This window comes from Astyanax mexicanus, chromosome 18 (assembly GCF_023375975.1).
Source record: "Astyanax mexicanus isolate ESR-SI-001 chromosome 18, AstMex3_surface, whole genome shotgun sequence".
Classification (NCBI taxonomy): Eukaryota; Metazoa; Chordata; class Actinopteri; order Characiformes; family Acestrorhamphidae; genus Astyanax; species Astyanax mexicanus.
The window spans coordinates 39,299,845-39,316,678 of record NC_064425.1 but is presented as its reverse complement, the minus strand read 5'-3'; the positions used below and the strand labels follow the sequence as shown (position 1 = coordinate 39,316,678).

The window sequence follows — 16,834 nt, the reverse complement described above, 5'->3', positions numbered from 1 at the left end:
ATATATATATACTACTGTGTCCATCAGTTATTAGATATATCAAACTGAAAATGGCTGTTGCAAACACCCAAATATTTGGGTAACTAAAAATGTTTAAGATTAATAGGGGTGCCCAAACTTTTTCATATGACTGTATTGTGCAGCCCTAGTGCAAACCCACTCAGAGCTCATTATGCCCACCTGGAACGCACCTGGACCCCATCTAGCCTAAGTTCTACTTGTGTAAGTCCCACATGAGCATGCTGGCTGGGTGAGCAGGTGGTTTTAATGTTATGGCTGATCAGTGTACATCGTGTCACAATGTTCTGTTCTTGTTAGTGACACGTGTGGATCAGGCAGTGCGATGTGTCGGTTCAGAACACAGCTGTGTTCACACTAATGACAGATATGGGTCACCAACAGAAACCAACAGGAAGCGGCGAGGCAGAAAGACGGCAGTGAGCAGAGCAGAGAGGCTTGTTGTGTGGATGTATCCTGTCACTGTATCCTCGCTGTAACACCGGGGAAGCCATTTTTACTACATTTGTTTCTGAACTAGGATGAGAGAGAGCTACAGGGAGGTACAGTGAGAGAGCGTGTTACAGTAGGTTGTTTCATTGCATTTTATAGAGGCACTAAACCCTAAACCAGATTTTTTTTTTCCAATAATAAATGAAATATGTTCCTTTGAAGTAATGAAACAAACCAGTCATGTTTAAAAAATTGTAAACATTTCTTAACCTTTAAAAAACATGCAGCGCCCTCTCAGGTTTAACTGTAATATAGGTGTGGATGATGTTTCCATGTACTATGGTACGCAGACACATCACAATATGCAAATTAGCCAATCAATATTACCTCCCCCCAGCTGACGTCCAATCATCTGGGTCTCACCGCTGTCAGAGGCACACTGCTCAGCCCAATCAGCTCTCCCTCCTGCCTCACCTCTAAACCCATACATCACCCAGTGCCCCTCCCAAACTATCCCTCCCACTTTTTAGCATTTTTCAAATTTGAGCTGAGGATGGATTCATCAAAAATCAGGTGGTTTAGTGCCCCTTTAAAACAGAGCACATTATTTCTATCACAAAACATTCTAATTTTATTTATTTTTTACATAAATTGTCAATAATAATTTATTTCATATAGTACCAGTCTAACGTTTGGACACTGTTTATTAATACTGAAGTCATTCAAGAAAAAAACATACAGAATTATTTAGTTAACAAAAATGTTTAAATGGTTAATATTTTAGATTACTCTAAGTAGCACAAAGTCTTGCACATATTGGCTGGATTTTCTCAGTCAGCTTTATGAGGTAGAGTCACCTGGAATGTTCAGCTTTCAGTTAACAGCTGTGCTGAACTCATCAAGAGTTAATTACTTGAATTTCTTGTCTCTTAATAAAGTGTTTGAGAGCATCAGTTGTAAACCTGTGAAGAGGTAGAGTTACAGGTATACAGTGAATAGTGCTATTTGAGTAATGTTCTAATCCATATTATAGTAAGAACTACTCAACTAAGTAAAGATGACTCTCATCAGGACCACCACAGGAAAAGGAAAGAAAACAAGAAAAAAAGCTGTCATCTAATCTAGAGGTGCTACTTAGTAAAATCTAAAATATAAAACATAATCTGGTTTGTTTAACACTTTTTGGTTTAATTCCATATGTTTTTCTATCATAGTTGGATGAATTTAATATAAATATATAATTATACAATATAATGAGAGTAGAATCAGTACATAAAGCACACTGACTGTTTCAGCTAATTTTAAATAAAATAAAAAAAACGACAATTTTATTTTTTAACTTTTTAACATGATTTAAAAACACCAGCTTTTCTTCACATTGTGTGAATATTTTTTTAGGAATGGACCAATAGAAATGACACAATAGGCTCTGTTCCTAAGTACACACAATTCATAAGAATAAACTAAACCCAGATGCAATGCTTTGGTCCGACAACAGTTATGTGCTGTACAGAGTATACAGAATACATTCACTTCTCTTAATCTAATGCATCTGACTCATCAGACAATTATCAGACCTTTCATGAATCATCGGTCAGTTAAAACAGAGAAAACACAAAAACCTTTCTGAGAACGGAACTAGGGAACCACTCTCTGAGTCAGAAAAACGACATTATCACTGCATTATCGTCAATTACCTGTAGAGCAGCAGTATTACTGTGTTATTCCTCTAAAAGAACAGAACATCAGCACTATCGGCACCATGGCACGACAGGAAACAATGCAACAGGCAGTCATTCAGCACAACAAGCTTAAAAAAGCCTTTCCTCTGCATTGTTTAGATAGTAAAGTATAGGAAGTTATGCGGATGGATGTGGTGGTCTGGAATTGAGGTGTATTCATGTACATTGGCAACTGAAAACACAGGTGCGCCACTGACTGAATTAAAACCCTGACCACAGTCAACCGTCAGATGTTCATTTGCTATCTTGGCAACACAGGCATGGCATTTGTGGACAACATTGGTACTCCCCCACTTGTCACACACACACAATGACAGGAAGCAGTTCACAAATCCAACGTTTACAACAACATTGAAAAGAATAGAAAATACTATAACATGTCTTCTGCTGATAAGCAAAGCAATGTTAAATTATCAATACACCAAAGTCAGAGCACAACTGGCTCTAAAGGAAATGGGCAAGTGCAAGGCATACTTTTCAAATCGTTATGATAGCAAAGACACACTAATGCCCCTAAATCAAGCTGCACAGTGCACAGTAAATGGCTCACCTATAGATCAATAAAATTGGGTCCATTGAGCGTTTCTCAGTAGCAAGAACATAATGAATGGACTTGAGTTCTTAGGTAGAATATGTTTGGTGGGTTTGGCGATTGCCAGGGGAACAGTATTTCTATGAGATTTCATTCAGAAGCTTCAAACATTTTTGCTAAATACTCTACTCTACTGGATTGCATCTTAGGTAAATGAGGTATGAAGCTCCAAGCATTGAGCTGACGAACAGTAAATTATCTGTGTTCTCTGGAATGATGGAGTTCCATCTAATACTTTTGAATGGAATGAATTGAAGAGTATCATACTGTAGAAGCCAAATGACAACTAGTGGCTTTAGCAAAGACCAAATATATTATTTATCAATAAAATATCAATAAACAATAATAATAATAATAATAAGGAAATCATAAAATACATTTCTGAAAAACAATGAATGAGGTGTAAATAAGTATATCATATTTTATACACACTCATCTTAAGTTCTCTTCACTAGGGGGAAGATCAGGGCCGAAGCATCGCCTCTCCCGCTTTATTAGTCGGTCTGATTTAACACAACAAAGTAAACAACAAGAAGAGCTGAGGAGACTGCAGCTGACATCACGTCACACTGTGTTATCTGTGCTCATCTGCTTTTGTCACATTCGTTTCTGAGGGCGCGAACAGTCTACGCTTCAGACTTCACAATACAGGCCACAGAAGGCATGCATATAACTCAGTGTTTATAAACTTTTTCTGTCACGAGAAGGAAAAACTTCAACATAAACCTCAAAAATGAGGCAAGACCATATTTATCAAACTAAAAGGCACAGAATTTTACAAGGCACACTATTAATGAATGTCTTATTCATAGTCTATTTTCATACCTAAGGAGCACCGGACTATAAAGCGCATTATGCGACACTAGTAAGGAACATGGGTGTCGCCATGTTTTCCTTCTAAATTCAGAAGGAAGCATTAATTCATCTCAGAAAACAGTTAGTATCGCCCAGAGACTGTAAAAAAAGATGAACGACGTGTCGCCGTTCCTGTTCATTCAATGAAAATGAAGCCAAAATCTTCCTCCATGTTGGCGATCCTGACACCTGATTCTGCGCAGTAGAGACCAGAGGAGGGAGAAAGACTGTGGAGAGACAGCCTACTCATTTAAATAACTCCGCCCCTGAGGGCTGCCTCTACAGAGCTCACACAGTCTATGGTTCTGCCCATACAGTCATTGGCCCCACCAAGGCTAGGTGTAATCCAGCCCTTTTACAATAACCACACCTTTTTAAATAGAGCTGAATAACGTTTTAAAAAACAAATTCTGTGGGGATATAAAAATGTAACAATATAAGCAGAGGTTACATTAGAACATTAGAATTACATTAGAATTATAGTTTATTAGAAAAAAACGTGATTGAAAGTTGTCTGTTTTGCTTATTATCTTATCTGTAAGCATTTTAATCAGGGCTGGTATATTTTATATACCATAGGTATATTTTATATATTATAGAGCAACATATTTCAGCTAAAATTGCATCAGAAGGAAGATACTCTTTAAAACATATTTGATGAGCCTATGACCATCTAAAATTAACCTCTTGCATGTGTGACCGTCTCCTACAATAGTTTGTTAATATTTAGGTAAGAAAAGGTACATCAAAATATAAAAAACTATGACAGGTATTCATTAATTCATTTGTTCCTCAGTTAAAATTTAACTGAAGTGTACAGTTCAAAATACTTTCTAAATAAAAAGTGCCTAATAATTGTTGCAAGGAGCAGTAAAGCCACTAAAGCCAGTAAAGGAGTTTCAGGGAAGTTTCTCCAGCACTGAGGCTGAACCAGTATTAGCATTAGCCGCTAAACCCAGTGCTAGCTCTTTCACTGTTCAGAGTTCAGAGCATATTTGACTGTAGTCTGCGTGTTTATCGAAATAAAACAAGCTACGTGGGACGAACCGCTAGCTGATATTACCCTGGCTTAACAGAACACTCAGTGTTCCTCAGTGTAGCGCTGTCAGGCAGTATTTACTAGCGCTAAGTGCTGCTAACTGCGGCCAGCGCTGCTGCTAACCATGTCTAGCGCTGCTGCTAACTGCGTTAAGATACTGTAAATCTAGGCTTACTGTGAAAAAAAAAAACTGAAGCACTTTACTCACCCAAAGATTAACATCCAGTGCTCGTTTGAAGTTTGAAAGAAAATGTTTTTGGTACCACTTTAAAATAAGAGTACCTTTATAAAGGGTTTATGAATGGTTTACAATTACAAGTTTATTAATGGTTACTAGTTAGGTCGTAAATGCCTTAAAAATCATTAATAATCAGTTATAACACATACGTAGAAAGGGCAACAATATAGATGGCTGTGGGTTTACTATTTGGCAAACAACAGGTCACTGTTGCCCTTTCTACGTGTTATAACTGATTATTAATGATTTTTAAATGTAATGACATTTACAACCTTATTAGTAACCATTAATAAACTAATTGTAAACCATTTATAAACACTTTATAAAGGTAGTCTTATTTTAAAGTGGTACCATGTTTTCTCAGGTTTTGAGGAGGATGTGTGATAAATTCAGAGCGAGTAGATAAGCAGTAGAGTCTATATCTAAGTCTATTCTTGCTGCTCTACACCAGTAAACCCTCTCCCCAGTGCAGGACAGAGAGCAGGACGATGCACGCTCTGTTCCCCGAGCTCACAGGAGAGCTGTAGCGATGCGCTTTACTCAGATCAGCATGCTGGAGATCAGAGAGCAGCAGCAGGGCCCGGGGAACAGCTCCACCAGGCACAGCCAGAAGAAACTCACGAGTGGAGGAGTGTGTGGGAGGAAGGCAGGAAAACAGCCACGCGGGATTTGCATACAGGCTATTTATAACCTTATTAAACACAGCATTGTCTCATCACTCTGAACAGAACCTCCCCGAGTCCTCCTCACTGACTCGAGCTCAGCAGAAACACAGCCAGCCGGGACCAACGCAGGAGACCAGCTGCTCATCCAGTGGCACCAACCAGTACCGCTATTACTATCATTGACTGCAGAGGCATGAATCTGGCTTCGGTATATATATGTATAAATACTAGTGCATCTCAAAAATGTAAAAAAATACTTTATTTCAGTAATTCAGTTCAAAATGTGAAACTCATATATTATATAAATGTATTGCACACAGAGTGATCTATTTTAAGCATTTAATTGTTTTATTGTTGATGATTTTGGCCTACAGCCAATGAAAACCCAAAAATCAGTGTCTCAAAAATGTTAATATTACAAAAGACCAATTGGTACGTTTGGTAGTGTGGGCAGTGTGCCAAGTCCTGCTGAAAAATGAAATCTGCATCTTCATAAAAGTTGTCTTTTAGACTTGATATAACACAGTGCACCAACACCAGAAGATGACATGTCTCTCCAAACCATCACTGATCATCAGTAAATTTTACATTTCATTTGTAAATCAAGGGAGCAGAGTCTGGAGGAAGAGTGGAGAGACACACAGTACAAACTGCTCGAGGTCTAGTGTGAAGTTTCTACAATCAGTGATTGGTTGGAGAGCCAGTTCATCTGGGACACACTGCTCAACCTGCCAAAAGGACCAATTGGTCTTATATAATATTCTACTTTTCTGACATACTGATTTTTGGGTTTTCATATCTGTAAGCCCTAATCATCAACAAAAAAGACCACTTAAAATAGATCACTCTGTGTGTAATACATCTATATAACTAAATTACTGAAACCAAGTAACTTTTTTTTTTACATGCACTAGTGTATATATGGATGGATCTTTGTAAATATTTGATTATGTCTTTTCATTGGACAATACTGAAGACTGAACATTTTGACAGAATGTAGTCAGTGTACAGCTCAGTGTAAATTTACTAATCCCGCAAAAAAACTCAATACACAGCCATTAATGTCTAAACCTCTGCCAAAAAAAGTGAGTACCAAGACAGTCTCCACTAGCACAGGCCTACCCAGGGTCAAGCACAGAAGTCAAGTCAACAAAATATAGAAAATATAGAACTATGAGTGCTGCCAGCCATGCTGCAGAGCTTGAACAAGTGGGAGGCCAACCTGCATCAAATTTGTTTGCATGGCACTCTCTTAGAAGCAAGCCTCTTCTGAAGCTGACACACAAGAAAGCCATTAAACAGTTTTTCTGTGATTGCTTACAGTTAAGCATGGTGGTGGTAGCATCATGGGGCTTTATGAGTGATTTTAGCACTGGGAATTCCTGAACTCCATTATGCACTGTGACGTTCAGATACATAGCAGTTTTCCAGTATAACAACAAACACACTTTCTTGCAGAGGAAGCTAAAGGTAAAGGTGATGGACTGGCCATGCATGTTTCCAGAATTAAATCCTGTTGAGTGTCACTGGGGCATCCTTAAATGGAAGGTGGAGGAGTGCAAGGTCTCTAACATCCACCAGCTTTGTGATGTCCAGACATAACATGTGAAGCTCTAGTGAACTCTGTTCACAAGAGAGTTGAAGCAGTGCTGGAAAATAATGGTTACTATGCTAAATATTGACACTTATATTGACACTTTTTTTATCGATACAAGCTGTACACTGACTACTTTACATTGTATTAAAGAGTCACATCTTCAGTGTTGCCCTATAAAAAGATATAATCAAATATATTCTCAAATATGAGAAGTGTACTCATTTTTGTGTGATACACACTGTGATAAACATATGAGGGCTTGAAAGTGCTTCAACCACTACACTATAAAAGGCTCTCAGAGGCTACTTTTGGGTAGTGTACCCCTTGGTGAGAGATTCATATTTATAAAGATTCATTACATTCCAACTATCAACTTCCTAGTGCATATTTTTTTTAGTTAATAAATGTAGATAGACTCACCAGGTAGATGGCGATGCCTCCTCCAATGAGGAAGCCGCAGTAGACGTCGATGGCGTGGTTTTTAAACTGGATAATGCGAGTTAGGCCACAGATGACTCCACACATGATGAAGGAGAAGACCAGCAGGGGTTTCAGTAGCTTGGAGGAGTCGGTCAGTGTAGCGTTGAAATACATCTGAGGATAGAAAGCACCCCGCTGTACAGTTAATATATTTACCCTTTACAGCATCTACACACAATACAGCATCTCTTCAGAGGAGGAAATCACAGATATATTTCCCACTGTAGCAGATTATTACTTTATCCCAAAACATCTAAAACATTTACCTCAGCTTTTCCCTAAAACTCACTTTAAACAGCATTTTAACCTAACTTAACCTTTAACTTAATGTTAACTAGGGACCCTAATTTTTATAACTATAATAACGATATTACGATAATAAGAAAAAAAACCCCACAGAAACATATTTAATTATTTTCACGAATAATCTACAGCAACAAAATAAATGCTAATGTTTTATTTGTCATAAATATATCAGTTTTAAATATTCAGTAGTAACAAAAAAATCTGTTTTTTTTTTTTTTTTTTTTTTTTTCAGTCAACAACAGTAACTTACCAAGAGTCTGAAATTTTATAAAGGTAAAAATGTAATGAAATTAATAATGTATCATACAAACACTTCGGTGCCACTTTAAAATAAGACTACCTTTATAAAGGGTTTATAAATGTTTTACAATTAGTTTATAAATGGTTACAAAATTAGGTTGCAAATTCCTTAAAAATCATTAATAATCAGTTATAACACATACGTAGGCAACAATGACCTGTTGTTTGCCAAATAGTGAACCCACAGCCATATATATGGTTGCCCTTTCTAAGTATGATTTTAAGGCATTTACAACCTAATTAGTAACCATTAATAAACGAATTGTAAACCGTTTATAAACCCTTTATAAAGGTAGTCTTATTTTAAAGTGTTACCAACGATTCAATGTAACAGAAACATTTACCACCTAATCATAAACAAACAAAACAAAAAATAAATACATTTTATGTTATTTAAAATTTTAACAATATTGTCATGATATGGAACATATCTTCAGTATACAAAAGTGAGAAACCGAGAAACTTAAACACTGCAGTGCCTCTTTCCTACAGAATAAGATCCAGCAGATCCAAAATAGAGCTGTAAAAAAGGCTGTTTCAAAAAATCCAAAACTGTTACATCACAGTATTTACTTATTATTTTTTTACCTCTAAACTTCACTTAAACACCACTTATCCTAGAAAGCCTTTCAACGCCTAAAGATGCAACATCGAAAAACGAAATAAGCTGTTTGGGACAATATGAGGTTTTGATATATTATATGGACAAAAGTTTATTTGTCTCAAATTAAGGGTCTATTCAGTCCAATGAAGACACTGGACCACTCAACCAAAGTTTAACCAATTTTTTGGTCTTTGTTGATCAATTTGACCAAATTAACACTGCTTTTCTGTCTCTCCCACCTTCTAATCCAACTGATACCAGCTCTTTTTCTTCTAATTCTGATACATATATACAATATGTATATAAAAAAACAGGTAGTACTGCAACTGACCTAAAAACTGATAAACTCATCAGTCCTTGCTAAAGTTCTATACTGTATTGTTTCTGGCTAATCTCAGTATTATATATCTTAGTATAAAGTGAAATATAAAGGGACGGTACTGAAGTGAAGTTAATACATTGCAGGGTTCAGTTGGTTCACCGGCTTATGCTAAGAAACTCGTACATGCTGTTACTTCATGCAGGTTAGACTGATGCAACTTTTCAGAAGCTTTAGTACGTCCAAAACTGTGCTGACAGAGTTCTCACTTTCACTTCACCCCGTTCTTATATCACTCTCGTTCTTGCAGAGGTACACTGGCTTCCCGTCCCAGATAGAAGTAGAAAAAGAATCAGCTCAGGGCTTGGCTGATGTGTGGTAGCATTAGCTGAGTCTCTGCATCTGCCATGTGGAATTGGGCTGAATGTGGTTTATACTCAGAAATCGTTAGAGAGTTGAGTGAGTGTGTGAGTGAGTGAGTGTGTGAGTGAGTGAGTGAGTGAGTGTGTGAGTGTGTGAGTGTGTGAGTGTGTGAGTGAGTGAGTGAGTGAGTGAGTGAGTGTGTGAGTGTGTGAGTGTGTGAGTGAGTGAGTGTGTGAGTGTGTGAGTGTGTGAGTGAGTGAGTGAGTGAGTGTGTGAGTGTGTGAGTGAGTGAGTGTGTGAGTGTGTGAGTGAGTGAGTGTGTGAGTGTGTGAGTGTGTGAGTGAGTGAGTGAGTGAGTGTGTGAGTGTGTGAGTGTGTGAGTGAGTGAGTGTGTGAGTGTGTGAGTGTGTGAGTGAGTGAGTGAGTGAGTGTGTGAGTGTGTGAGTGAGTGAGTGTGTGAGTGTGTGAGTGTGTGAGTGTGTGAGTGAGTGTGTGAGTGTGTGAGTGAGTGTGTGAGTGTGTGAGTGAGTGAGTGTGTGAGTGAGTGAGTGTGTGAGTGTGTGAGTGAGTGAGTGTGTGAGTGTGTGAGTGTGTGAGTGTGTGAGTGAGTGAGTGAGTGAGTGAGTAAGAGAATGTGTGAGTGTGTGAGTGTGTGAGTGTGTGAGTGAGTGTGTGTGTAAGTGTGTGTGTGTGTGAGTGTGTGAGTGTGTGAGTGAGTGTGTGTGTAAGTGTGTGAGTGAGTGAGTAAGAGAATGTGTGTGTGAGTGTGTGAGTGTGTGAGTGAGTGAGTAAGTGAGTAAGAGAATGTGTGTGTGAGTGTGTGAGTGAGTGAGTGTGTGAGTGAGTGTGTGTGTAAGTGTGTGACTGAGTGAGTAAGAGAATGTGTGTGTGAGTGTGTGAGTGTGTGAGTGAGTGAGTAAGTGAGTAAGAGAATGTGTGTGTGAGTGTGTGAGTGTGTGAGTGAGTGAGTAAGTGAGTAAGAGAATGTGTGTGTGAGTGAGTGAGTGTGTGAGTGAGTGTGTGTCTAAGTGTGTGAGTGAGTGAGTAAGAGAATGTGTGTGTGAGTGAGTGAGTAAGTGAGTTGGGGTGGTGTTTATGGGGATGTTTTGTGTCTGATGAATGAATATATGCTGGATACCCATTCATTTCCTATGGCGGTCCCTTTTGACCGGGAACACCACAGGTGTAACAAGGTTGAATAAATCCCTCAAAATTCAATGAAAGAGGTGATCATCACTTTTATGTGTTCAAGTGCATGGTGTGGAGGATATCATAAGGCCTTGAGGCAATCAGATGTAAAACACAATATTTATGAGTGTTTTAAGTTGTAAATCGGTCAGATTTGACCCGAACACGACAGGAGGGTTAAATGTTCACACACTCATTTTTTGCATTTTTGTTTTCAAAGAAGCATTTTAGTTTATTTTAACTAGCCTTTACCAGAAAACAACTAATTTTTTTATTCTTACTTTTTTTGAGCTTGAGAATGAGAGGGGTTTGATGGACAGATTGTTTATATAACTCACTGAGTGTATCTGCTCTGAGGTTGTTATTATATTGTCATTTTGTTTAATAAAAAAATGTACTATAACATATTTAATGCTGTTTTTGTGTTTATTCAATTTAGCTTAATTTGTAATTTAGAATACAGCACAAAAACTTAAAAAAATTCGGTAAAAAGCTGGAAGCCTTGCTGCCAGTATTTTACTGTATTTTGTCAAATTCACGGTCTTTGCATGTTTTGAATAAAACAGGAAGGAACTGTAAATCAGAATACAGGACAGAATCAGTAAAAAATTACAGTAAAGAGCTGGAAACCCTGCTGCCAGTATTTTACTGTATTTTTACAAGGAATTTTTTTACAGTGTGGCAACTGGAGAGCGAAGTACACTCACTCTGGTACATATGTGTACTTACACAAGTCAAAATAAACCTTAATACACGTGTGTAATTACATAACCTGTACCTCTGTAGTTAATCTGTAACAATCAGTAGTTACACTGTAGTTACATGGATTGTTACCGTGTAACTATATAGTAGTTAGGGACACTTATTATAAAGTGGGACCACAAGCAAACCCCAAAGCCATTACGCAATGCAATCTAGCCAACACTTAGCAACACCATAGCAACTACACTGCAACCACCAAGCAGCACAATTGAAGTGACTTATGCAACAATAAATCACACATCTAAGAAGTGCAAAAAGCACAAAAGCACAAAAAGCGCACAAAAAAACAACCCTGTGCAACACCTTAGCAATTAGAATTTTTTCACCCATACATTACTTTTACTTTTATACTTTAAGTAGTTTTAATTAAGTAATTTTTACACTTTTACTTAAGTAAAAATCTTAAGTTTTAAACCCTAGTATCTATACTTCTACCTGAGTAATGAATGGGATATACCTTTGATTTGATACATTTTGTTGCCACTACCTTGCAACACCAGAGAACACACCTAGGAACTGCTGTACCTAGCAACTCCGTAACAACCACCTGAGATAGCACAGCAACTGTTTAGCAACCCCAAAGCACCAATCAACATAATTTACAGGATTAAAGAACAGAGAGATGATTGAACACTGGAGATCAGATCAGAAATGATGAGCTGAGAGTGAGACAGGTGAGCTTAGAGTGAGACAGGTGGAGTACTTACAGAGATGTAGACAGCAGCGAAGGCAGCCAGGGTGGCGTGCTGAGACGGAAACGACTTCCTGCAACGACAAAAACACACTTTTATCTTCCGCTCCACTGAGGAACCATCAGACCCACACTGAGAGCAGATCTACCATGAAGGGCAGGTCCACTTACAGACCACTTGCCTTTTATATATGTATACCAACAGTGGCCTGTCAAAAGTTTCAGGACACTCTGTCTTGTCTTATAACTTTATAATTATGCCCCTTCAATGACTAACCATATAACCACCATTTGTCCCATTTGGAGGAAAAATATATTTAAATTTTCTTCATAAATTAAGAAATATTAAAGTCTAAATAAAATACACGTTACCTTTTTAATGTAAAATAAAAACAAAAATACTATAACTGACTATTTCCAATAGCAGAAAAGGCTCAATATAAGGTTATTTATTGGAAGGGCTCAATTATAAACGTGCCTTTCTTACAGGTGAAATATACATTTACAGTATAAAATATAAAGCAGGTTTATATGTTAACTAAAGTAGTTAGCAACCTAGCTGACCCAGCACGCTGATTTATTAAGATAAATTATAAATTAAGAAATACCAACCTAGCTAACCAAGCTACCTATCCATACATCCATTTATACATTTCCTATCCATCCATCTATTTATCCATATTTCAATCCATCCGTCCCCTAATCCATCCATCAATTGATCTAATCCATCCATTTAGCATTCATCCATCTAGTTACTTATTAATCTGTTTATTTATCTAGCCATGTAATCATTCTTCTATCCACCCATCTAACCATCTATTTGCCCATCCACTTCTTCATCTATCCATCCATCCATCCATCCATGCAGCCAGCCACTAATGTACCAACCAATCCATCAGTCCATCCACTTATCGACCATTTATCTAGCCATCCAACTATTCTTCCATCCACCTATCTAACCATCCACTTGTCTATTTATCCTTTCATCCATCCATCTATTCAGCCACTTATATACACCTACCAATTCATCCATTCACCTATCATCAATGTATCTAGCCATGTAACTATTCTCCTATCCACCCATCTAACCATCCACTTGTCCAGCAATCCATTCATCCATCCAGCCATCCTTCCTTCCATCCATCTGTCCATATATCTTTCTATCCATTATCCCTTAATCCATCTATCAATCCATGTAATCCATTCATTTAGCATTCATCCATCTAGTCACTTTTCAAACAGTTATACATCCATCCATCCATTCAGCCACTTATCTACATACCAATCCATCAATTCGTCTATTCACTTATCTTTCATTTATCTAGCTATGTAAGAATTTTTCTATCCACCCATCTAAAAATCCACTTGTCCATCCATCCATCCATCCATCCATCCATCCATCCATCCATCCATCCACTTATGTACCAACCAATCCATCAATCCATTCATTCACTTATCTTTCATTTATCTAGCTATGTAAGCATTTTTCTATCCACCCATCTAAAAATCCACTTGTCCAGCCATCCATCCAGCCAGCCACTTATGTACCTACCAATCCATCAATCCATTCATCCATTCACTTATCGGCCATTTATCTATCCATTTAACTATTCTTCCATCCACAAACTAACCTTTAACTTATCCATCTATTCTTCCATCCATTCATTCATCCATTTATCCATCCATCCACTTATGTACCAACCAATCCATCAATCCATCCATTCACTTATCGTCCATTTATCTAGCCTTGTAACCTTTCTTCCAACCACTTGTCCATTCCTCCATTTGCCCGTCCATCCATCCATCCATGCATCCATGCATCCATACATCCATCCATCCATTAACTTATCATCCATTTATGTAGCAATGTAACCATTGTTCGATCCACCCATCTAACCATCCATGCATACATATTTCCATTAATCTTTTCATCCATCCATCCACATATTTATTTGTCTACATACCTTCCCATCCATCCATATACTTATCTAACTACCTTCCCCTATGTCCATCCATTTATCTATTTTTCTACATACCTTACCATTCATCCATCCATCCAGCCATACACTTATTAACTATTCATCTATCCATCTTTAAATTCACTCATTTAACCATCAACTTAAAACCCATCCATCCATCCATCCATCCATCCATCCATCCATCCCTATACATCCTGTGATCATGTGCTTCATCAGCTTTGGGGCTGAGGACAGTGGAGCTGCAGGAAGTCTGAGCAGAACGGGTGTAGTTGAGTGGAGAATCTGTTGAGGATTGAAAAGCATAGTGGTGAGGATGGATGTGTGTGTGGGTGTGTTAGAGCTTCACAGGCGCACCGGGCCTGAACTCTGTGTGGGTTTTACAGAACGCCGAGTGCTGTCGCTCTCTAACCGTCCTACAAACATGCAGCAGACTGCAGAGTGTGAGAGAGAGAGACAGACAGGAGACAGGCTGAACGCATTATTATTAAACATTCTGCGGAAGCGTTTAACTAAAAAATACCAATTCACTCCAGTGCTGATGTTATTCAGACACATGGGAGGTGTTTAATTATTTATTTATTTATTTGAGTTGATCAGAATTGTAGTGTGTTAGACTGTGGGGAGGTTTTGATTATGAAATGAATTACAACATTTAAACCTGGATTGGGAGAATTAAAATATCACAATTGTATATACAGCTCTGGACAAAATTAAGAGACCACTCCAGTTTCTGAATCGGTTTCTCTGATTTTGCTATTTATAGCTTTATGTTCGAGTAAAATTAACATTGTTGTTTTATTCTATAAACTACAGACAACATTTCTCCCAAATTCCAAATAAAATATTGTCATTTAGAGCATTTATTTGCAGAAAATGAGAAATGGCTGAAACAATAAAAAAGCTGCAGAGTTTTCAGACCTCAAATAATGCAAAAAAAAAACAAGTTCATATTCATAAAATTTTAAAAGTTTAGAAATCAATATTTGGTGGAATAACCCTGGTGGTTTTTAATCACAGTTTTCATGCATCTTTGCATCATGTTCTCCTCCTCTAGTCTTACACACTGCTTTTGGATAATTTTATGCCTTTACTCCTGGTGCAGAAATTCAAGCAGTTCATCTTGGTTTGATGGCTTGTAATAATCCATCTTCCTCTTGATTATATTCCAGAGCATTTCAATTTGGTCAAATCCTATTTTTTTCCTGAGCTGGATAGATAGATAGATAGATAGATAGATAGATAGATAGATAGATAGATAGATAGATAGATAGGTAGATAGGTAGGTAGGTAGGTAGGTAGATAGATAGATAGATAGATAGATAGATAGATAGATAGATAGATAGATAGATAGATAGATAGATAGATAGATAGATAGATAGATAGATACTTTATTGATCCTGAAGGAAATTTAGCAATATAGTATATACAATCAAGGGCTAGCTTAGGAACATTAACACCTGTGTAAGTTGTGAGGTGATATCTTGTGAGTGAGGTTGATTGTGTTCATGGTAAGGACAGGTATGACCAGTTCGGATTACATTTTAATTACCTTGCTCTAACAAATTAAGTGGAAATACATACAATGAACATACAATTAAGTTGATATCCAGTACATACGGTACCAGTAAGTGTTTGAGAGCATCAGCTGTAAAGTGGTGAAGAGTAGAGTTACAGGTATACAGTGAATAGTGAATATTTGAGTAATGTTCTAATCCATATTATATCACAGTTATTTCTGACCCTGCAATGTAATTGGCTGAGAGGCATTTTATGAGTGCCATTATCATGCGGTAATGCACTGTAACCGAAGCTCTCCATGTATTACTCCGTCATATTCAGGTAACGTAGCAACGATGCAGCACTTACAAGCCAAACTATTTTAACTCGCTGAGTGTTTATAACCAAACAGATCGTATTTCCTCATGTTCTTTAACTTTTCTTTTTCTTTTTTTCAAGTTTTGTGCTATAACATGTAATATTGGCACTGCTTTGTTGCGGTTGTAGGCATGGAGCCACAGTCCTATGGATTATTTTGATTAAAGCACTACCTCTCGTGAATTATTGCTTAATTATGGCAGGAACTACTCAAATAAGTAAAGAAAAAAATACTTTAAGAAATGAAGATCAGTTAATACAAAATATTTCAAGGACTTTGTGAAAAATAGCGAAAAAAATATGAAGTAACTGAAAGAAAGAGCAAGTTACCAAGAGTTACCAGCTTCAGAAACTGCAAGTTAACATCCCCCAAGGTAAGAGCTCCTAAATCAGGGGTGTCCAAACTTTTTTTGTTGGGGGCCAGAAGGAGAAATATATTTGTAGTCACGGGCCACACTCTGTAATAAAACAAATAATGAAATATACCACTTTAAATAATATTTTTTTTCCTGATTATCCTGATTATCTTTATTTTTGACAGTATTGTGTAAACTAAGATTTTTCAAATTGATGTTTAATTTCATGATGTCTCTTAATATTAAACTGCTTAATTAAAGCGACTTTTAGACTCTTTTGCCCCGTTTTGTCTGCACTAGAAATGCGCACTCTCTCCGTTTTTAGACTCTTTGGCCCGTTTTTCTGCGCTAGAAATGCGCACTCTCTCCGCTTTTAGACTCTTTTGCCCCATTTTGTCTGCACTAGAAATGCGCACTCTCTCCTTTTTTAGAC

The 16,834-nt window shown here is 37.4% G+C and overlaps 1 protein-coding gene across 2 annotated transcripts in view; it reads right to left on the bottom strand.

Annotated features, from left to right (window-relative positions):
* The window catches only part of plppr4a (phospholipid phosphatase related 4a), a 68,134-nt gene that overhangs the window by 7,959 nt on the left and 43,341 nt on the right, over positions 1 to 16,834 (bottom strand). For both annotated transcript variants that reach the window (XM_022674646.2, XM_049467149.1), the window contains exons 5-6: positions 12,208 to 12,265; positions 7,599 to 7,772 (exon numbers count right to left, since the gene is read on the bottom strand). In XM_022674646.2, coding sequence (XP_022530367.2) covers positions 7,599 to 7,772; positions 12,208 to 12,265 — 232 coding nt within the window. The remainder of the gene's footprint in view (positions 1 to 7,598; positions 7,773 to 12,207; positions 12,266 to 16,834) is intronic.